General features: G+C 38.1%; 3 protein-coding genes across 3 annotated transcripts; 1 reads left to right on the forward strand and 2 right to left on the reverse strand.

Moving 5' to 3' along the window:
• The first annotated feature begins 332 nt into the window (after positions 1–332).
• On the forward strand, positions 333–17,133 carry LOC144230522 (olfactory receptor 51F1-like). Its single transcript, XM_077762824.1, has 3 exons — positions 333–1,120; positions 4,864–4,891; positions 17,017–17,133. The coding sequence occupies exons 1-3, from the start codon at positions 333–335 to the stop codon at positions 17,131–17,133; spliced, it is 933 nt and encodes a 310-aa protein (XP_077618950.1).
• A 1,948-nt stretch (positions 17,134–19,081) lies between these two features.
• LOC144230513 (olfactory receptor OR51C1-like) lies at positions 19,082–20,026 on the reverse strand. The gene has a single exon (XM_077762815.1). It carries the CDS (start codon positions 20,024–20,026, stop codon positions 19,082–19,084), a length of 945 nt encoding a protein of 314 aa, XP_077618941.1.
• A 1,992-nt stretch (positions 20,027–22,018) lies between these two features.
• On the reverse strand, positions 22,019–22,957 carry LOC144230520 (olfactory receptor OR51C1-like). Its single transcript, XM_077762823.1, has one exon. The coding sequence runs from the start codon at positions 22,955–22,957 to the stop codon at positions 22,019–22,021; it is 939 nt and encodes a 312-aa protein (XP_077618949.1).
• Positions 22,958–23,164: the final 207 nt, after the last annotated feature.

Raw genomic sequence — 23,164 nt, forward strand, 5'->3', positions numbered from 1 at the left:
TCTTGAATATACAACCTATTCAAAATGGAATGCATTGAATTTTATTATCTATTATATGTTAATTATCCATCCGTAGAATCTTATAAACTAATGAAGCTTAGAATTCTGTGAGTATAGCAAATAATGATCATCATAAATGTATAAAGTTATTTAGACATATTTTCCTTGAATTTAAGAGTATACTTAAAATAGAGTTTGATTTAGAGTTTTCTCAATGATAGAGTATCTATGACTTAGATAGCTCTCCTTAAGCAGAAGAAAATCTACCTAGAAATTTTTGTGTGACAATGAAATTTATCATTCCTATAGGATATGAACATTGTGAGGACAGTATGCTACAAATCCAGGAAAACATGCAGATCTTAAGCAACCTGACATCTAAATTTCCAACCTTCTTATTGACTGGAATTCCTGGCTTAGAGTCTTTCCATGCATGGATTTCTATCCCCTTCTGCTGTCTCTATGCCATTGCCCTCTCTGGGAACAGCATGATCCTGTTTGTCATCATTACCCAGCAGAGTCTCCATGAACCCATGTACTATTTCCTCTCTATGCTTTCAGCTGCTGACTTGGGCTTGACCGTTTCTACAATGTCAACAACATTAGGTATCCTCTGGTTTGATGCAAAAGAAATCAATCTAGATACCTGCATTACCCAGATGTTTTTTCTTCATGGATTTACGTTCATAGAATCTGGGGTGCTGGTGGCTATGGCCTTTGACCGCTATGTGGCCATCTGTGATCCTCTGAGGTATACTACTATTCTCACTAATTCCAGAATGATTCAGATGGGCTTGGTAATGATTATACGCACTGTAGTATTAATAGTACCACTACTTTTGCTCCTTAAGCCCCTCTATTTCGGTAGAGAAAATGTCCTTTCCCACTCCTACTGCTACCACCCAGATGTGATCAAATTAGCATGTTCAGATACTCGGGCCAACAGCATTTGTGGATTAATTGATCTCATCCTGACCACAGGGATAGATACACCATGCATTGTCCTGTCTTATATCTTGATCATCCATTCTGTGCTCAGTATTGCCTCCCCTGAAGAACGCCATAAGGTCTTCAGTACCTGTGTGTCCCACATTGGGGCGGTCACTATTTTCTACATCCCCATNTGCTGGAAGATCACTGGAGTTGATCAAGTGAACAAGATAAAGGCAAAAGGAAAGTGCTTTTGATGTATTTAGGTAACTTTATACGCTGCAAGCAAAAATTTGGAAAATTTTATTTAGGTTGAGTTATATTGTTGATCTACAAAATGTCTACAACCCTACATATGCATGTTACTTAGTATAATTCATTAAAGGGAATAAACTAGTACTTGGCTTAGTATATAGAGTGAGCTTGAGGTAAATTCACTAAATTAACATTCTAATAAAGTGCAGTAGCTCAAGGAAGAACCATTTAAAAAGATCATAGGAGAGTCTTAAGGATCTGAATAGTTCATCCAATAGGTTACAAGAGAAAATAAAAGAGAATGGCAAGAATAAAAAACCCTCTGTGCATGTGAAGGCATTATTTTCATCATTATGTTTTTCCATACATGGTATAGGTCCTGATTCTTTCATTCATGCACACCCATTGTGTTCCCTGCCTTTTCCTGTCTCTTTAATGGATCCATCCAGTAAATCTTCGTCTGATCAATTATGGAAAAAATGGAATCAAAATGTTTTCTTCAGAATGATGAATCAAGTCTCTTAGTCTTGAAGTAAAACATGCTTCATTATCTACTTCATTAGCCAGGCTTTCTTTTCTTTTTTTTAAGTTTATTTATTTATTTTGAGTGAGAGAGAGAAAAAAAGAAAGAGAGAGAGGGGGAAAATGAGTGGGGGAGGAGCAGAAAGAGAGGGAGAGACAGAATCCCAAGCAGTGTGAACCTCAAGATAATGACCTGAGCTGAAACCAAGAGCTGGATGCTTAACTGAGCCACCCAGATGTCCCAATTAGACAGGTTTTCTAACTAGACCTGTATTCTTACCATTCCTCATATGCAACAGGTTAACTTTAAGTTGAACCCTGGTACTTCTCACCCCAAAATTCCATATTCCTTCCTCTTTTGCTTTTAATCTCTGTTGATTCCTAATTCTATTTCTTTTATGAACAATCCTTTAACCAATAGAATAGTAGCTGAGAAAAGTGAGCACACTGGGTTGGATAGATTACATAAGGTTAGAAGCTCTGCCCTAGGGCTTTTCCATGAGGCCTAGAGGACCCACCATTCACTAAGCTTATTAGGATTGAGCCGGGAAAATGATACCAGCATCATTAAGAAGTTGAGAAGTGGCTCTTCTCTGCTGACCAGAGATAATAGGAGATAAGGTCACTGAGACAGGCCCATTAATATCGATGTATATGATGAGGTCTGTACATAATAGAGGCCAGATAGTCACCAAAACCCAAAGGGCTGCAATTATCATAAGAATCAACAAGATCCAAAGGACAGGCCATAGAGCTAAAAGTGCAAGCAGCTGTGGGGATAGCTAATAACCCATAACATCCCTGGAACAAAATAGACAAACAGCCAACAAAGGGCTAGGTAACATTACAAGGAGTCAAGAATGGACAAGAGGGGAGCTGGAAGAACTGTTATACTTCGATGTAAGCTTTGTCTTGAGTTCAACAGAAAAATAAGGAAAAACGTTTTGGTGGAAAGAATCATCCCAGACTGCCATGCAGTTCTAAACAGAATTAGTCAAGGCCATTGGGTATCCTCAAGTCAAAGTCATCTGTCAGAGGAATCCTGTGCCTTCTGGGAATGGGCCTGTCTTAGTTTCCCTGCCATATTCAATCATTGACTGAAAACAGCTCATGAAAATGTGACCTCTGTGGAAGGTGAAGATGGATTAAAAGCTCAGAATTAGGACCACTGAGATAATCAGAGATGTGAAGGGCACATTTAATAATAAGCACATCTTTCAAATTAAGAAGCAAGTATGTAGGGAAATACAAAGAGGAGCCAAACAACTGAACCTGAGACAGAGAAGCCAGAACAGCTATGAGATGCTCAGGAAAAGTTTAACAGCCTACCATTTCTCAGTCTACATGGGCTTCCCCTGAAATTTCAAATACTCAGGAAATGAAGTATCAGGGTGAAGGATATATGAAATTTTCATTATTGTTTTTGCAGCTTTTCTATAACCCAGAAATTATTCTGAAATACAATGCTAAAAATTCTCATGAGAAAAACATCTGATTAACCCTTCTTAGATCAGGTATCCAAGTATCTAGCAGTGTTCAATCAGGTTCATGAGTACAGGACCAGTATATTGGGCCCACTTTTATGTTTGGGTCTGTCAGAAAAGGGGAAATATTTTACCAAATAATTGCTCAACATCACTCATATACCTGCTTTATATCCAACAGATTGCATTAAGAACATCTGATTAAAGACAAACGTCTTTAAGGAAATGGACAGGATCCTAAGAATTACATGATTGCCTAAACAGAAGAATATTTTCTATTTGAAAATTTCCCATTAGTAAAACTCCTCAAGGCAAAAGTACCAGGGATTACAAAATCACTGATTAGACGAATAGCAAGAGAGTTATGTAAATTTATAACACATATATTAGCATTTCATATCTTTCCTGCAGGCCAGCAAAGGCAGATTCAGATATTCTGAACCAATGATTAAAAAATAATCAAGATTAAAAATCTACTGTGTTAGACACAGAAAACAATAAAATGTCTCTCATGTCTGCATTTAGAATATTCATAAAACTTTCACTTCATAAAATTTATTACATTAAAGAATTATTTATTCTGACAATTACTGTTTTATGAATTCAATATAATACTATATGCATTACAACTAATAACAAATAATGCTATCCACCATTAAACCTTAGAAAAAACATAATTTCTAGTCTGGGGCAATTTATAAGAATTGAAGAAAATATGTAAAACCAACTACAAAATGTCCGTAGCAACTTAAGTCTATGTTTCTTTGTTGTTGTTTTGCTTTGTTTTATTTATTTTTAATTTATTCTTATTTTTTAAAAATTACATCCAAGTTAGTTAACATATACTGTAATAATGATTTCCAGAATAGAATTTAATGATTCATTACTTACATATAACACCCAGCGCTTTTTTCTTAATGTTTATTTATTTATTTTGAGTGTAAGAATGTGTGCTCTTGTGCAAGCACGTGCAAGCAGGGGAGGGGCAAAGGGAGAGAATCCCAAGCTGACTCAGCACAGAGACTAATGCTGGATCCCAGGAACAGTGAGATTATGACCTGAGCCAAAATCAAGTCGGATGCTTAACCAATAGAGCCACCAGGTACCCCATTAACTGTATGTTTTGTGATTAAAAGTTTTACTTTGAATATACTTGACCAAGCTTTTCTCCAGGGACGCCTAGTACTTCTTTTAAATTTTGTGAGAAACCTCCATACTGTTTCCTTTTTCATATATATGTAAATGTTTATTTATTTGAGAGAGAGAAAGAGAGAGCAAGAACATGAGCGGGGGAGGAGCAGAGGGAGAAAGAAGGAGAGAGAGAATCCCAAGCATGGCCCATGCTGTCATTACAGAGCCCAACGAAGGGCTTGATCCCACGACTCTGGGATTATGACCTGAACTGAAATCAAAAGTCGGACATTCAACCAACTGAGCGACCTAGGCACCCCAAAAAACCTCCATACTGTTTTCTATAAGACTGTACCAATTTAAATTACCATCAATGCTGTATCAGTGTTCCCTTTTCTCCATGTATTTACCACCACTATCAATGATAGGTATCCTATGAAGTGTGAGTTGATACCTCATAGGTTTTGATTTCCATTTCCTTGATGTTTATTAATGTTGAGCATCTTTTCACATACCTGTTGGCCTATATATAATAATATTGTATGGTATCCTTAAAACTTGTTAAGAGGGTAGGTATTATAATAAACGTATTTACACACACACACACACACACACATAAAACAATACTAAAGGGGGTGGGAGGAATACATTTATGGTCTTTCAGAGTTGTATACTTATTCCCAAAATCATCAAATTGTATATAGTAAATATAGACAGCTTTTATATATCAATCAAATCTCAATTTAAAAAGATATCCATGCAAACTCTACTGAATAAACTTACTATATGTATTTCCTCTGTAAAACACACTGACTAATGCTAGCAGCCAGTTGAACGCTCACAGCTCACTCTCTAGTTAGTAAGTCTTCATTGCCCCCAATAAGTGTACTGTAGGCTACTTGTTTTTCCCTCATCATCATAATTATTATAATGGAAATTGTATACAGTGTATTCATAATATGGTTTACAAAGGAAGATAATGTAAAATGGCAATTTGCAGAACTACATTGAAAGACCCTAACTCTACATCATCCATGAATGAATAAATTACAAATATGTCTCAAGTTAAAATAAAATGATCAACGTAGGTTAAAATTACTTTTGTGATTTTTGTGATTCAACCAACTTTATTAGCTAATTAACCTAATCGTCAACCAAGTAGTGTTTAATAGAATGGCTTCTATTTTGCTTATTTGTATGATTCTCTTTTCTAGACTTGAAATCGATTTGCAAGAATGAGGGATAAATTAATTTGACAAACACTACTGACCACTGATTTTGTGTTAAGTACTATATTTATCAGTATATGTTAGGTAAATTAAAATGTTTGTTTTAGCCTGAATGACTAAGACAAAATAAGATGATGTACCTAAAATTACTTGGAAAAATCAATCACTATGTGAATGTTAATTAACATAATCCCTGAAGAAGAGCCGACCTATTTTTTTTTCTAGGAGTTGCTTCCATCAGAATGGCTATGATGACAAATCCTTCTTCTATTGAAAGTGTAGCCTGCATGGCACCCCTTAACTTTTTAATTCTATTTTACTGTTTGCTTCTGAATTGTAGGAATACATTTGCTCATTTTGGCAAATATTTCATTCATTTGTACTATGTACTTGGCACTATGCTACTAACTGGAGATACTTTCAAAGTATTTGTTATTCCACTTAGTTGTACAAAAAAATCTGTGTAATAGGTAATTTACAAGAAATAGAGTAAAAATCAAGAAGAAATATTGGGTCCTCATCTTAAATGCTGTATCCACGTTCAAAGGAATGATTCGATATCATTTTTAATTAAAACACATAACCACAGAGCTATTGTGTCAATATGTTTATTTTTCTTTGGTTCTTTTTCTCTTGTCAGAGCATCCACATTTCCTGGTGCCAGTTAAATAACTTGGGGGCAGAGAGGTGAAGCACAGTAGAATGGCACAGAAATCCCCCAGGGGTGTTTTTATCCCATTTGGGTAAATGGCTACACCACCAAGGTTCTTTATAAACATTTTACAAAGAGGTACAGAGATGACCTTCATGTAACCCACTCTAAATAAGGATAAGAGAAGCTCTCCTCCCTCTCTAAAGGCCAAGCCAAGCAGCTGCTCTCAGATCAAAACCAGTCCTTGGTTGTGTCTATAATAAAATGTATCTGATTACTTTAAGCTCCATCATGAGTAATTTACCTTAGATAAATACAAGGAAGAGTTTTTTGGAAGTGAAGTTAAAGACAACAGTTCACGTAGTCTCTGGCATTGTATCCTCCGTAATTCTCCACATCTTGAAAGGTAAGAGTCTCCCCACCTACCCGGGTCTCTGGTCTCTGAACCCTTGGAGCCACTGATTTATACTTGCTCTCCACTATTTGGTTCACTTCCATGAACCTGACACCAGTTGAGAAATTCCAAATTCCATAAAAATGCTTTGGTTTCAATAGACTGGCTCAACATAGCAAAGCTGTGCTTCTTCTATGCATATATTTCCTGACACATATATTAACCAAAATCACTGGCGCATTCTCACTATTGTTTTACTTCTATTTCTAATTGGTTTACACCTACTGTAGCACATTTATTCCATTCAGTCTTCCACAATCTGATTTGTTTCTTTTTCATTTTGTCTGAACACCGGAAGCAGTAAGGCACAGTGAAATGAGCAGGCCGAGAGAGTCAGACAGACCTGGATTCAACACTGGTCCTCTTATGTCTATCTAGGGGAACCTTCATTCCGAACCAAAGACTTTCCACAAAAAAGCTAGGAATGTTAGTCACAGCCTANCATGTAGAAGTAGAAAACATGTTTATTAAGAGTCAAATTAATCTTTATCTATATCCATAAGTAATTATGTAGTCGCTTAAATGATAAAATTCTATAAAAACTTTATGCATCTATATAAACAGGCATTCTTAACAGAAATTATCATGGATGACTTATTTTTTTTAATGTTTTTATTTATTTCTGAGAGAGAGAGGCAGCATGATCAGCGGCGGGTCAGAGAGAGAGGGAGACAGAATCTGAAACAGGCTCCAGGCTCTGAGCTAGCTGTGAGCACAGAGCCCGACGCAGGGCTCGAACCCACGAACTGTGTGGATCATGACCTGAGCCGAAGTCAGAGGCTTAACCGACTGAGCCACCCAGGTGCCCCATGGATGGCTTTTAAAGGAACAACAGATATCCTAAAGAGATTTAAAATATATTTTGAGCAATGACTTCATTTTTATAATATGCTATATCTATAATGGGTTAATTTAAATTATAGCATCCAACAATATGCTTAAGAAATTAAAATCTGCTAAAATTAAGTCTCATTAGTTTATTTACAAACAATCATACAATACTTAAGCAATCTTGAAATAAAACTGTTTCAGCTCTGAATTATAAAGATATTAAATAGGAGATTTGCAGACATAGATATCTCTAACACATTTGCCTTATAGCATTATTATTGGTACCATTATTATTATCACTGGAAAGTGTAATAGCACAGTTGTTAATAGCAGTTCCTTATTTTCTATGATTCCCAACATCTGTTCTTTCAGATTTTGTGATCTTCAGCTATTTATCCAAACTGCTACACTTCACTTTATGCACCTGTAATAAATAAAAAATACCTGTCTCTTGGGCTTTTCAAAGGCTCAAATAATCTATGTAAAATACTTAGAACACCATATGGAACATGGTCTCCTCAGTCGTGTAATCTATATCCAAATAACACTATAAGAAATCAAAGGTCAGGTTAAAGATCAGGGTATATATGCTACAAAAGAAGATTATCATTTTCCTTATTGATTTTTACCACAACNGACAAAACCTAATAAGCCATCCTCAATTCCTCATTTACCATTTGCTCTGGCATCCAGTGAGTGTATTTCCTGCCTATTCTAACATGAAAACATCTCTTCATCTCTCCTTTTGGACATTGCACTGAAGTCCTTTTTAAAAAATACGTCTTTACTTTTGAGAGAGAGAGTAGGGGTGAGGGGCAGAGAGAGGTTGAATCGCAAACAGACTCTGTGCTGTCAGCACCCAGCCCAACATGGGACTCAATCCCACAAACCATGAGATCATGACCTGAACTGAAATCAAGAGTCAGAAATTTAACCAACTAAGTACCCAGGTGCCCCTAGGACACTAAAATTCTTAAACTAAATCAGTTTCCTTTTAGGTTTCTAGGTGTCCACTTATATCCCTTTCTCCTCCCCCTGTTCTCCATAAGGTAATCAGAAAAAAAAAAACTTCTTAAAAGTCTTTTAAATTATATTTTAGTTATACAAAAAATAATAAATATGCTCTCATTAACAAAAGACTTTATAGAAAAGGTCAAAGTCCTCCTTGATATGTTTCCTCAAGTCCAGTCTTTCTGTCTTCTCTATAGGAAACCACTGTATAAGGTTGATTTTTATCCTTCCTTTTCCTATGCATTTATATCCATAGATACGGAGAAAATAAAATTTTAATTTTTTAATTCATTTTTGAGAGAGACAGAGAGACATAGAGCTAGCAGGGGAAGAGAAGACAGAGAGAGGAAGACACAGAATCAGAAGCAGGCTCTGAGCTATCAGCACACAGCCTGATGCAGGGCTTCAATTCATGAACCATGACATCATGACCTAAGCCAAAGATATCCCCCAAAAATAGAATTTAAAGCAAATTTTATCATTTGTATTTCAGACAGTAATAAAATTTCCAAGGGACTCTTTGTCTGTTATTTCAAGAACCACATAAAACTGGCAAAAGACATATGCTTTATACTCAGAATTCCAACAAAATCTCACTCTTTCTTCACATCTCCTATGAAATACTTTCGTAGGTATTAGCCTCCTATGGTTCCAAACCCCACTGGCTAGTTCTCTCTACATCTATAATACCTATTTGATAAACTAGTTTTGGACTGCTACTTTGTATAGTCACAGAAATGCTGTAGAATGCTATCTATAAGAATTACTTCCCCAGGCTGAATTCACATCAACCATAGTCACTAAGTACTCTACCACATTTACTCTAGCCCATCAGCCAGCCCAGTGTCCTGGATTTTGGCAGTCTGATTGACTCCACCCTACTTTACATACTCACTTTAGAAAGAATAAGATGGTGACAAACTTTACCATATAAGACATCATGAGTTCAGAGTTTTGTGATCACAAGAATAGAATAAAGAAAACCAAAGCAATGACCACCTCAAATTATATTCTTACCCACCTTCCAACAGCAACATGTGTCTAGCACCTACTACAAACAGGTACTGGAGTAGATATTGAGACTATACACATGAACAAGATTGACTTCTTGCTTTAAGTAAGCTTACTGTTTAGTGAGGAATATAATTTGCAAATATGTAATTTCATTAAAATGATTTAGATGTACTCACTTTTAAGAAAACTTAATAAGGGTCACAAATATTGGATAATACAAATTACAAAGAACTTTAAGTAGTACTTCTACTTTACTGCAACTGTTGCATAAAATCACAAACCACCTGACCTAGAAGTAGACAGAAAAAAGCAAACTAAAATGAAGCCACTTAAAAATAAGAATTAATAATGTGGTAGGGATGCCTGGGTGGCTGTCGGTTAAGCTTCCGAACTCTTGATTTTGACTCAGGTCATGATCTCACAGTTCATGGGTTCAACACCCATGTCATGCCCTGTGCTAACAGTGTGGAACCTGCTTGGGATTCTCATTCTCAGAGACTCCCTCTCTCTCTCTCTCTCGCTCTCTCTCCCAAAATAAATAAATAAAAATTTAAAAGCACAATGTTGTATATTATCTAAATTAATAACAAGTCAGTAGGAATGTGATATTCACTGTATAAAATTGTAACTGATATTCAGATTTTGATGGCATTATGTCTTGTCTGTGAAGTGTGTTCAAAAGGCCAATCTACAAGAATCTATACTACAGGGCCAGATTCATAATATGGGAATCTTGTTAAAAATACAAATTCCTGGGGCGCCTGGGTGGCTTAGTCGGTTAAGCGTCCGACTTTCGCTTAGGTCATGGTCTCGCGGTTCGTGGGTTCGAGCCCCGCGTCGGGCTCTGTGCTGACTGCCAGCTCAGAGCCTGGAGCCTGTTTCAGTCTGTGACTCCCTCTCTCTCTGACCCTCCCCTGCTCACGCTGTCTCTCTCTCTCTCCTAGAAATAAAAAAAAAACAAACAAAAAACCCCACAAATTCCTGGGGCGCCTGGGTGGCTCAGTCAATTAAGTGTCCGACTTTGGCTTAGGTCAGGATCTCACTGGTTTGTGAGTTCAAGTCCTGCATCAGTCTCTGCGCTGACAACTCGGAGCCTGAAGCTCGCTTGAGATTCTGTTTCCCTCTCTCTGCCCCTCCCCCACTCATACTCTATCTCTCTCTCTCCAAAATAAATAAAAACATTTTTAAAAAAATTTAAATACAAATTCCTGGTACATCCATACAATGAAATATTATTTCATGCTAAAAGGAGCTAGCAATCCACAAAAAGACATTGAAGAATGTTAAATGGATATTATTGGATGTGATTCCAATTTCATGACATTTTGAAAAGAACAAAAACACTGTGAAGACAGTAGAAAGATCAGTGGTTGCCTGGAGCTTAGGGATAGGGTCAGATAAATAGGTGGAACACAGGGGATTTTTAGGTCTGTGAAACCATTCTGAATCATACTATGATGGTGGATACATCTCATTATAGTTTTGTCAAAATCCATAGAAGTCTTGGTTCACCAAGAGTGAATCCTAATATAAACTATGGATTTGGGATGGTAATGATGTGTCAGTTTTGGTTCACTGATTGTAACAAATGTATCACTTTGATCAGAGATGTTGATAATGGAGAAGGCTGTGTATAAGTTGAGGTTAGGGGTATATAGGAACTGTGTAATTTCCACTGAATTTTGACCCTATAAACCTAAAGTTGCTCTTAAAAACCCCAAATCTATGAAAATTCAGATTCCTTGGCTCATTCTCAAAATATTATATTTTACTAGTTCTAGGATAAGGTCTAAGAATTCTATTTTTTTAAATTTATGTGTTTATTTATTTTAAGAGAGAGAGAGAGAGATTAGGGGACAGGCAGAGAGAGAGAGAGAGAGAGAGGTAGACAGGCAGAAGGAGAAAGAATCCCAAGCAGGCACTGCACCTGCAGCTCAGAGTCCAATGAGGGGCTCAAACCAGTGAACCATGATATGACCTCAGCCGAAACCAGAGCCAAAGACTAAACTGACTGAGTCACCAAGATGCCCCAAGAATCTGTATTTATAACAAGACCCAAGCATTATGTCTAATGCTCAGCCAGTTTGGGAAGCCACTGAACTATGACAAGGTACAATTCTGTATCTCTCTGTTGTTTGTTTATTCTCTTCAGTATAACATCCATTTGTTTTGATCCATGTAGGAGGCTGTTGTGGGGGGCGGGAGGGCTGGGGGATGATCTTTAAATCTCTCTGTGGAGTAACTGAGTCTAAAATACCAGAGTATATCAAATGATTTCAGTGGTCTTCTTCCCAAAGCAGGTATGAAAACTATGTTCATACACTTGCTATGTTTCTTCAATACTTATATTCTCCTAGCATATATTTCAATATTAATCACAGCAAGTCAAAAAGGCAAAGAACCTCAGCAACCACAGTTCATTAAACCACATGGGAGAGCAAGCAGATTTAGGCATCCAGAGTGTCTCTGAAGCACAAGGGCAAAACAAGCAAAAACAATTGGCCAGAAAGATCCCTTAGGAATAGGATTTTCTGACTGGTAAATGATTCCCTCTCATTCTCTATGAGAATAATTTTCTCATAGATGTCCTGCCTTCAGAGGTGAATGTGACCTCAGAGCCTTGTCTCTTCCTCATTGTCTTCACTTGATGTAAGTGCAGAGGCATCAGAGTGACAGTGCATATGCATTAATGTTAGAAGGTTTCCATGGGCTCACTTTGCAAGAGAAATTTTGGCTTCATTATAGGAAGTATTTCTAAAATGAAATTATAAGATAACAGCCATGCAAACATAAGAGGCTGGGAATTGCCTTTGATTTAAGAATTCCTACTAGAAAGGTCCTACTACCATAGAGTTTTCAGCAAAGCTTGGGAATAAAAATTAGAAATTCTTTCCAATGTACTGAATCTCAATTCATTTTTTTAAATTTATTTATTTTGAGAGAGAGAGAGAGAGAGAGAGGTCCAAGCAGGCTCTGTGCTGTAAGTACCAAAATCAACCTGAGCCAAAACCAAGAGTTGGAGGCTGAACTGACTGAGCCACCCAGGCACCCCTTGAATCTCAATTCTGAAAAAAAAATCATAAATGGTAAAATTCTGAAAATACAAAAATCTAGAGCATGTGGTAACCATGTGGTGAGGAAACTGGCTGGGATTCCTTAGATAAGATAAAATATCTAAAATGTATTGTCCATGGTGCTAGACACGGGGGGTCTAAATAACTCCTAAACTGAATGAGTCATCAATGTAGAGTTCTGCCACAAAAATGAAGTACAGTATCATTTCTTTAAGCAAAAACATGGAATATGGTATACCTAGAGTCATATAATCAAATCCAATGTTGAATTTCAAAGAAGCAAATAATTTGTCCAAAAATAATAGTGATTTGTTATCAGTAAGGCATGAAATTTTAGTTATTTTTCTTGTAGTGGGTTTGAAGCTGGTCCATTAAGAATAATAGACTATAATATTCTTAAAGAGATCAAGACATTCAAGTTAGACTGATGACGAAGAGATGCATTTGAAGTCAATAAAATTAGGTAAAATACGTCATTTGTGGCTATGATAATGAGCAGCACTAATAGAAGCGTCCATAGTACAAATCCACGACTCCAGGAGCACCATTATCCAACATGCATGATTAATTTTACCAGTGGTCTTAAAAATTTAGCATGTAAGATAATAATAGCTTTCCATCTTGCCTCAATGTTGACAAAGAAGTACGTTTCAAATAAAGCAACAAAAATTAGGAAGTTAAAAACAAATTTATCAAATATCATGTGTTTGAAACCCCAATACATATGCATTTATATCAGTATTTAGAGCCAAGGAACAATGACAGTGTATGTCTATTGAAGGGGGGAAAATCACATGAATACTTGACATTTTAGTAATTTACATGCATACATAACACAAGAGTTCATCTTTTTTTAAATTTTTAATGTGTATTTATTTTTGAGAGAGACAGAATGTGAGCAGGGGAGGAGCAGAGACAGGGAGACACAGAATCCGAAGCAGGCTCCAGGCTCTGAGCTGTCAGCACAGAGCCTGACGTGGGGCTCGAACCCACGAACCGTGAGGTCATGACCTGAGCCGAAGTCGGAGACTTAACCGACTGAGCCACCCAGGCGCCCCAGTAAATTGGTTTTTAAATTAAGTAAGATAATCCACATAAAGCACAAAATTCATGTAAAGTCTGACACATTTTGGGATTTTATAAATGACAGATCTTAACTACTTTCAAATTAACTATATTACCTCTAATTTACCAATGAGAAAATAGCATCAAACATATTCTGAATTAAAGATTCAGAGAAAGGGGAACCCTCTTACAATGTCAATGGAAATGCAAACTGGTGCAGCCATTCTGGAAAAAAATATGGAGGTGCCTCAAAGAGTTAAAAATAGAACTGCCAACAATCCAGCAATTGCACTACTAAGTATTTACCCACAGGATACAAAAATATCAATTCAAAAGGATACATGCACTCACATTATCACCAAAAGCCAAATTATGGAAAGAGTCCAAATGCCCATCGACTGATGAATGATTAAAGATGTGGTATGTATATACAATGGAATATTACTCAGCCATAAAAAAGAATGAAAGCATGACATTTGCAATGACATGAATGGAGCTAGAAGGTATTATGCTAAGTGAAATAAGTCAATCAGAGAAAGACAAATACTGTATGATTTCACTCATCTGTGGAATTTAAAAAACAAAACAAATGGACATATGGAACAAAATAAAGGAAAACCAAGAAACAGACTCTTAACTGTAGACAGCAAAATAATAATTACCAGAGGGGAAGGTCGAGGGATGAGTTAAATAGGTGATGGGGATTAAGGAGTGCCCTTGTTGGGATGAGCACTGGGTGATGTGTGAAAGTGTTGAATCATTATATTGTACATCAGAAACTAACAGTACACTGTATGTTTAGTAACTGGAATTTAAACAAAAACTTGAGGGGTGCCTGAGTGACTCAGTTGGTTAAGCATCCTACTTAGGCTCAGGTCATGATCTCATGGTCTGTGAGTTCAAGCCTCCCATCAGGATCTGACAGCTCAGAGCCTGGAGGCTGCTTCAGATTCTGTGTCTCCCTCTCTCTGCCACTTTCATGCTCTGCCCCTCTCATGCTCTGCCCCGGTCTTGCTCTGTCTCTCTCAAAAATAATTAAACATTAAAAAGTTTTAAACGAAAACTTGAAAAAAATATTCTAAGTCTTATGATTCCAAAATTTTTGTTCCAGCATAATTTCCCCCATATTTCATATTATATATTAGTCAGGGTTCTCCAGAGAAACAGAACCAATAAGAGATGGAAGTAGGTAGGTAGGTAGGTAGGTAGGTAGAGATTTATTATGAGGAATTTGTTCACACATTTATGAAGGCTGAAAAAACCCAGAGTCTGCCATCTGTAAGCTGGAGATCCAGGAAAGCCAGGGGTATAGTACCAATCCAAGTCTGAAGGCCTGAAAACTAGGAGCACTGATGGTGTAAATCCCAACTCAAGGGCAGAAGACCCATGCTCCAGCTCAGTAGTCAGGCAGAGAGAAAGTACTCTTCCTTCCTCTGCCTTTTCATTCTATTCAGGCCCTCAATTAACTGAATGAGGCCCACCCACAGTGGGAAGGGTTATCTGCTATATATTCAATCTACTGACTCAAACATTAATCTCTTCACAAACATACCCAGAAATAATGTTTAATCAGATATATGGGCATTCTACAGCCCAGTCAAGTTGACACATAGAATTAACCATCACACACCACACACACCTAAATCCCTTTCTTGCTAACTCTACTTAGAATTCAGGTCACAATGTAGACATCATTATCTTATTGGAAACTACTCCTTACTCCTCATATTGAGCTTGTTGTCTTTATGTGCTCTCATAGCATTCTAGATTTACTTTTTTTATTGATTTTTATTTTCTTATTATTTTTTATTTATTTTTTTTCTTCCAAATAGTTTATTGTCAAGTTGGTTTCCATATAACACCCAGTGCTCATCCCCACAAGTGCCCTCCTCCATGCCAATCTCCTCCATTCCCCTCCCACATCCATCAGTCCTCAGTTTGTTTCTCAGCATTCAAGAGTCTCTCATGGTTTGCCTCTCTCCCTTTCCCCCACCATTTCCCCCCTTCTTCTCCCCCATGATCCTCAATTAAGTTCCTCCTAATCCTCCTATACGTGCAAACATATGATATTTGTCTATAGTGATAGACAAAAGCAGAAAGTGAATGTCATATTATAAATCAGTGTATGAAGACAGATTGTGAAGACGCACGGGATGCAATTACAGTGGAAGATGAACAAAAATGTTATTGTTTTACAAAGCGGGTGTTAAATGGAAATCAATTATTTCATTACCTGCAAAGACTTTTAAAGTCACTATTGAGCATTTTTAAACTGCAGCAAAGTACAAAGAAAATACAAACAAGCCAATCTCTACTTATCGAAAGACAAGTACTTTGACATTTGGAACATACCTATCTATACTTTTACAATGTATGTGTGAGTGGATAGGCAAGTGAACGTGTGTGTGTGTGTTCACATGAAATATATACACAAACAGTAATAAGTACCCTATAAACTAATCTATCTTTTCTCTTAATAATATATCATTTATACCTATATCAGTATTTAGCTTGTTGCATGATAGTTTATATTTTATTTAACCAATACCCCAAAATAATTGTTTAAGCAGATTCCAAGTTTGCATTGCAATGAATAATGATATGTTGAACACCACAATACACCTTTGCCCACTTTCCCCCATTAGACACATATTTTGAAGAATAAATCACTGGATATTATGTAGTTAAAAGGTTAATACATTTACCAAAGGGACCTGAATAATCCTTTTAAGAATTAAGAAAGTGTAATTTTTAATTGACTTCTTGTTTTCAACGCTTATGCATGTTCTGTGGCCATGTATAGTCTATTTGGGGAAATAATAATCATTACCAATAAATGGTTAGAATTATTGTAACTTAAATTTTTTTAATGTTTATTTATTTTTGAGAGAGACAGACAGAGTGGGAGCAGGGGAGGACCAGAGAGAGGGAGACACAGAATCCAAAGCAGACTCCAGGTTCTGAGCTGTCAGCATGGAGCCCAATGCAGGGCTCAGACTCATGGACCACAAGATCATGACCTGAGCTGAAGTCGGACACTCAACCAACTGAGCTACCCAGGTGCCCCTAGAATTACTGTAACTTAGACTTTCCTACTGAGGGAAATTATATCAAACATCCCTTGAATCATGCTACACCCCAGACGTTGTAAGACTGTTTAAACCCCAATTCATTTGTCCACTTTGTAGACATACTTTAACTGTGGTCCTATTCTGTGCCAGCTGAAGCATTTGTGTAAAGGTACACAAACACTGTCCCTACCTCAAAGAATCCACATTCCTGAACTCACTAAATACCAAGTTTAAATACCATCATCAGAATAGAATGAAAGCATTTATAAATAGGCTTTTTCAATTCTGCACAGTGCCAGTCTTTTAAGACTCTGGATTTTGAATTCCAGCCGCATGCCAAAGAAAAACTGCAGGGGAGTTGTGGTGCAGGGCCATCTGGCTGCCCTCGCTATTCTGTGAGAGCTGCCTAAACAGTGGAGGTTGTGAGATCCTTAGTCTGGGGAAGATAGATGAGGTGGCATCATTTCCCCCCCAGCACCGACAAGTTGGGACTTCAGAGAGAAACACAGCGGCCTCCAGTGAGGCACACCACCTTCCACCAAACTCTGCCCCCATGCCTGGCAGACTACTTAATTACTGGGGCAAGTCAGACTCTGAGCCAATTCACCAGGCCTCTCCTCCACACCAGCACAGCCAGCAGCCCTCATGCACCAAGTGCACTGAAAATAATGCCTCAGCACTATACCAACAGTTCTTTTTTTTTTTTTTATCTTCCTTCTTCTTCATTTTTACTCTTTCCTTTTTCTTCTTTTTTTTCCTTCTGTTTTTTCCTTTCATTTTCATTGGAATCAACCTCATAGTAGTTTTTTGATTCTCTGCTTGGTTTCTGTTGTTATTTCCTTTCCTCTTTTTATGGGATTGGGCTTTACCCTTTCCTCTTTTTTACAGGGTTACTTCAACAAGCAAATCAAAGCACACCTAGTTAATGGTCCGAACATTCCACCACTGCAAGCAAGGAGGAGCTCTGTAGAGGACCGACCAATGGGAAAGAGCAGCCAAAACACAACACTGAGTACACACAGCATACACCAGAGACACTTCCTGAAGTGCCAGGCCCTGGACAGTGTATGACCCCTTTTAAATATAGCAGTACTCTCTGGGACAAGAAACATACCAAGATTTTAAAACAAATAATCCAGGGGCACTTGGGTGGCTCAGTGGGTTAAGCGTCCAACTTCAGCTCAGGACATGATCTCAAGGTCCATAAGTTGGAGCCCCACGTTGGGCCTGGAGTCTGCTTCAGATTCTGTGTCTCCCTCTGTCTCAGCTCTTCCCCCACTCACATTCTGTCTCTCAAAAATGAATAAATATCAAAAAAATATTTTTAAACAAATAATCCAGTGAAGAAATGGGCAGAAGACATGAATAGACACTTTTCCAAAGAAGACATCCAGATGGCTAACAGACACATGAAAAGATGCTCAACATCACTCATCATGAAGGAAATGCTAATCAGAGTTACAATGAGCTCTCACCTCACACCAGTCAGGATGGCTAAAATTAACAACTCAGAAACGACAAATGTTGGCGAGGATGCAGAAAAACAGAAACCCTTTTGCACTGCTGGTGGGAATTCAAACTGGTGCAGCCACTGTGGCAAACAGTATGGAGGTTCCTCAAAAAATTAAAAATGGAATTACCCTATGACCCAGCAAGTGCACTACTAGGGGTTTATCCAAAGGATATAGGAATGCTGGTTTGAAGGGGCATATGCACCCCCAATGTTCATAGCAGTGCTTCCAGCAATAGCCAAAGTATGGAAAGGGCCCAAATGTCCATTGACTGATGAATGGATAAAGAGGAGGTGGTGTATACACACACACACACACACACACACACACACACACACACAATGGAGTATTACTCAGCAGTCAAGAAGAATGCAATCTTGCCATTACAACAACGTGGACAGAACTGGAATATATTATGCTAAGCTAAATAAGTCAGTCAGAGAAAGACAAATTTCACATGATTTCAGTCATATGTGGAATTTAAGAAACAAAACAGATGAAAATAAGGGAAGGGAAGGAGAAATAAGAATAAAAGAGAGAGGGAGGCAAACCATAAGAGACTCTTAAATACAGAGAACAAACTGAGGGTTGCTAGAGGGGATATGGGTGAGGGGATGAGCTAAATGGGTGATGGGTATTAGGAGGGTACTTGTTGGAATGAGCACTAGGTATTATATGGAAGTGATAAATCACTGGGCTCTACTCTTAAAAACAATACTATACTGTAGGTTACCTAAGTGTAATTTAAGTAAATTATAATATAATATAATTAATATAATATAATATAATATAATAATCAAATATGAGTTAAAGAGACTATGGAAAGAAAAGATACAGTTAAAATTTCCTAAATCAGCTTAGAAAGGAATATTTTGAGCACTGCCTTACGAATTTGCTTGGTCTTCACACTGTAGATTATGGGATTCATCACAGGAGGGATGAGCAGATAAACATTGGCAATGAGAGTATGCACAAGGGGAGGGGCATGCTTCCCAAATCTATGCACCAGTGACAAGCTGATCATGGGGATGTAGAAGATGGCAACGGCACTTATGTGTGAGACACAGGTACCAAAGACCTTTTTCCGCTCCTCTGGGGAGGCAATGTTGAGCACAGAGTGGATGATCAGAACATAGGAAAGGAGGATCAGGACAGAGTCTAGGCCAGCAGTTGATATGACAATGGCCAAACCAAATGCGCTGTTGATCTTGGTGTCTGTGCATGAAAGCTTCATCACATCAGGATGGAAACAATATGAATGGTGCAGAATATGGCCACGGCAGAAAGACAGACGCTTTAGAAGCAGAAGTAAAGGCACGAGAGCCAATGTCCCCCTAATAAAAATGGCAAAGCCCGCTTTGACGATCCTTGAATTGGTTAAGATTGTGGCATATCTGAGTGGGTTACAGATGGCAATGAAGCGATCAAAGGCCATCGCCAGGAGTACTGAGGACTCCATGAATGTGAAACCATGGATAAAGAACATTTGGCCAATGCAGGCATCAAAACTGATTTCTCGAGCATTGAACCAGAAAATACCTAGCATGGTGACCAATGTGGAAAGGCACAGTCCCAGGTCTGTGAAGGATAGCATGGAGAGGAAATAGTACATGGGTTCGTGGAGGCTCGACTCAGTGAGGATGACAAACAAGATCATGCCATTCCCAGAGATGGCAATGGCATAGAGACAACAAAAGGGAATGGAGAGCCAGGCATGGTAAGTTTCAAAACCTGGGATTCCAGTAAAAAAGAAGACTGCAGGGTGGAAAATGCTCTGATTGACGGATGGCATGATGAGTGAAGGAAGCAGATCTCTCTGCAGGAAAAGACCGTGTAAAGTAGGCAAGGAAAATGTTTTCACTCTCTTCTACACATCATACAATTTAGGATCCCTAGTGAGCGTTGTCTTGTTCTTCAATGAAAGTGCAAACCCAGTTATCCTTTTCTTAGATTGGAGTCGATCTTGGATGAACTAAGGAACGAGACAGAGCACTAAATCATATAAGGACCCCTGGGTTTTAGCAAGAGTAACATGTTATATCTAGGCTTCAGTACATTTTCACATACACATGTAAAAATGAAGGTTAGAGTAGATAATGGGAACATATTTTCCAGTCCTATGATTCCATGTACATGGACAAATAGTATATTTCTGAGCAACTCTGGGACAATACAAGAGCCCATTCATCCTGCTTTTCTTAACTTCTCTTTTCCCCTTAAGAGGTCCCCTTAAAAGTCCTGGGGCACCTGGTTGGCTCAGTTGGTTGAGCTCCCAACTTTAGCTCATGTCTTGCAGTATTGGTGTTAGCACAGAGCCCACTTTGGATCCTCTGCCTCACTCTCTATGCCCCTCCCCTACTTATGTGATCTCTCTCTCTCTCTCTCTTCCTTAAAAATAAATAAACCTTAAAAAAAGACTTGTAAGTCCTTATGCATTCAAATAAAAGAGGATCATAAAGATATATTAAATAGTTTCTAATAGCACTAATTAAACCAATGCACAATGGTTATTGATAAAAACTAAATATTATTAAAGAGTAAATTCAATCTGGCAAATAGACTGCTATGGGTGATACTTGATAAAACGTTTTTTACTATGTAGGTAGTAGCCATGAATCTGATATTGTTTAAGGGAAATTCTCCCTGAAGAAATATAGCCCAAAGTTAACCTTATAAAAAGAAAGGAACTAATTTCACGTTAAGAGATAACAATTGGAGTGAATTACCTGATTATGACTCTTAACATTCCATTATTGTGAAAGGATTAAAAAATGAATGGAGTTTCGGGAGGGTATGGTTCCTTAGTAACTGTCATGAGTCTGGGTTTATCTTCATTCAGGTGGAGGATGAGGACTGTGAACCACTTCTTCTCTGAGGATATGAGCACACGTTCACCCAGATCAAGAAATCTGTAGGATTAAAGAAGTTCCTCTATACTGATTCTTGTCCTAAGTGTTCTCACTCCCTGTTTTTATCTACAGAAATAATGCTTGGTTTTTAAGGTATGTGCTCCTCTTTTGTTCATTCATGTGTGTATTCACTCAACAAATATTTAAATATCTACAAAATGCCAGTGTGGGCAATTAGAATAGATCTGGTACTACAGGAAGGTCTGTCTGTGACTCTGGGAAAGAAAATAACTAAGTATATATGTCAACTTGGTGAGTTTCATTCCAACTCTATGAACAGGCCGTGGCTTTGACTAGAGCAGGGATAATTCATTACATGAAGTCTGATGAAGAGGGCATTGGAAGAGAAGAGAAAAATGTTCAATATAGGAAGGCTCTTGAGAACTCAAACACACACAAAAATTAATGTCTAGAAAATCTGAATTGAGGGGCAATGTATAACAAATAAAATGCATTAGTTTTGTTTCAATGCTTGGGTGTCAATTGGAAGACAAACTTAACTTTTTCACCCCTGAATTACACGCAGGAATTGGAATATGTACTTACCTTGCTTTGCCAACAAAGTGACTCCTGCCTTGACAGGAAGGCTTAATAGTTATCTAACTGATGGCTGGTTTAAAGTCACAGGACCAGTGAAGGAGGTCAGGGGAAAGAGCCCTGGGGAATAGCAGTATTTTCAAAAAAGACAGAAGTCTACTGATGAGACTGGAGAGGCATGTCACTAAAGTGAAAATAAACCCCCAGGGAAATACAAGGCCCTCATCAGTTTTTCTCAGACTTCTGATCTCGGAGCCAGGAAAAATGCCTGGCACAACAGTTTCTAAAAGTATGTGTTCAGTGAATGAATTCATTGTATCTGATAATAGTAATAAAACCTAGACCATTAATATCTGGCATATATTGTGATTCGGATAGATAGATAGATAGATAGATAGATAGATAGATAGATAGATAGATAGATAGATAGNATAAACATTGGCAATGAGAGTATGCACAAGGGGAGGGGCATGCTTCCCAAATCTATGCACCAGTGACAAGCTGATCATGGGGATGTAGAAGATGGCAACGGCACTTATGTGTGAGACACAGGTACCAAAGACCTTTTTCCGCTCCTCTGGGGAGGCAATGTTGAGCACAGAGTGGATGATCAGAACATAGGAAAGGAGGATCAGGACAGAGTCTAGGCCAGCAGTTGATATGACAATGGCCAAACCAAATGCGCTGTTGATCTTGGTGTCTGTGCATGAAAGCTTCATCACATCAGGATGGAAACAATATGAATGGTGCAGAATATGGCCACGGCAGAAAGACAGACGCTTTAGAAGCAGAAGTAAAGGCACGAGAGCCAATGTCCCCCTAATAAAAATGGCAAAGCCCGCTTTGACGATCCTTGAATTGGTTAAGATTGTGGCATATCTGAGTGGGTTACAGATGGCAATGAAGCGATCAAAGGCCATCGCCAGGAGTACTGAGGACTCCATGAATGTGAAACCATGGATAAAGAACATTTGGCCAATGCAGGCATCAAAACTGATTTCTCGAGCATTGAACCAGAAAATACCTAGCATGGTGACCAATGTGGAAAGGCACAGTCCCAGGTCTGTGAAGGATAGCATGGAGAGGAAATAGTACATGGGTTCGTGGAGGCTCGACTCAGTGAGGATGACAAACAAGATCATGCCATTCCCAGAGATGGCAATGGCATAGAGACAACAAAAGGGAATGGAGAGCCAGGCATGGTAAGTTTCAAAACCTGGGATTCCAGTAAAAAAGAAGACTGCAGGGTGGAAAATGCTCTGATTGACGGATGGCATGATGAGTGAAGGAAGCAGATCTCTCTGCAGGAAAAGACCGTGTAAAGTAGGCAAGGAAAATGTTTTCACTCTCTTCTACACATCATACAATTTAGGATCCCTAGTGAGCGTTGTCTTGTTCTTCAATGAAAGTGCAAACCCAGTTATCCTTTTCTTAGATTGGAGTCGATCTTGGATGAACTAAGGAACGAGACAGAGCACTAAATC

Source organism: Crocuta crocuta, unplaced genomic scaffold (assembly GCF_008692635.1).
Source record: "Crocuta crocuta isolate KB4526 unplaced genomic scaffold, BGI_CrCroc_1.0 scaffold997, whole genome shotgun sequence".
NCBI lineage: Eukaryota > Metazoa > Chordata > Mammalia > Carnivora > Hyaenidae > Crocuta > Crocuta crocuta.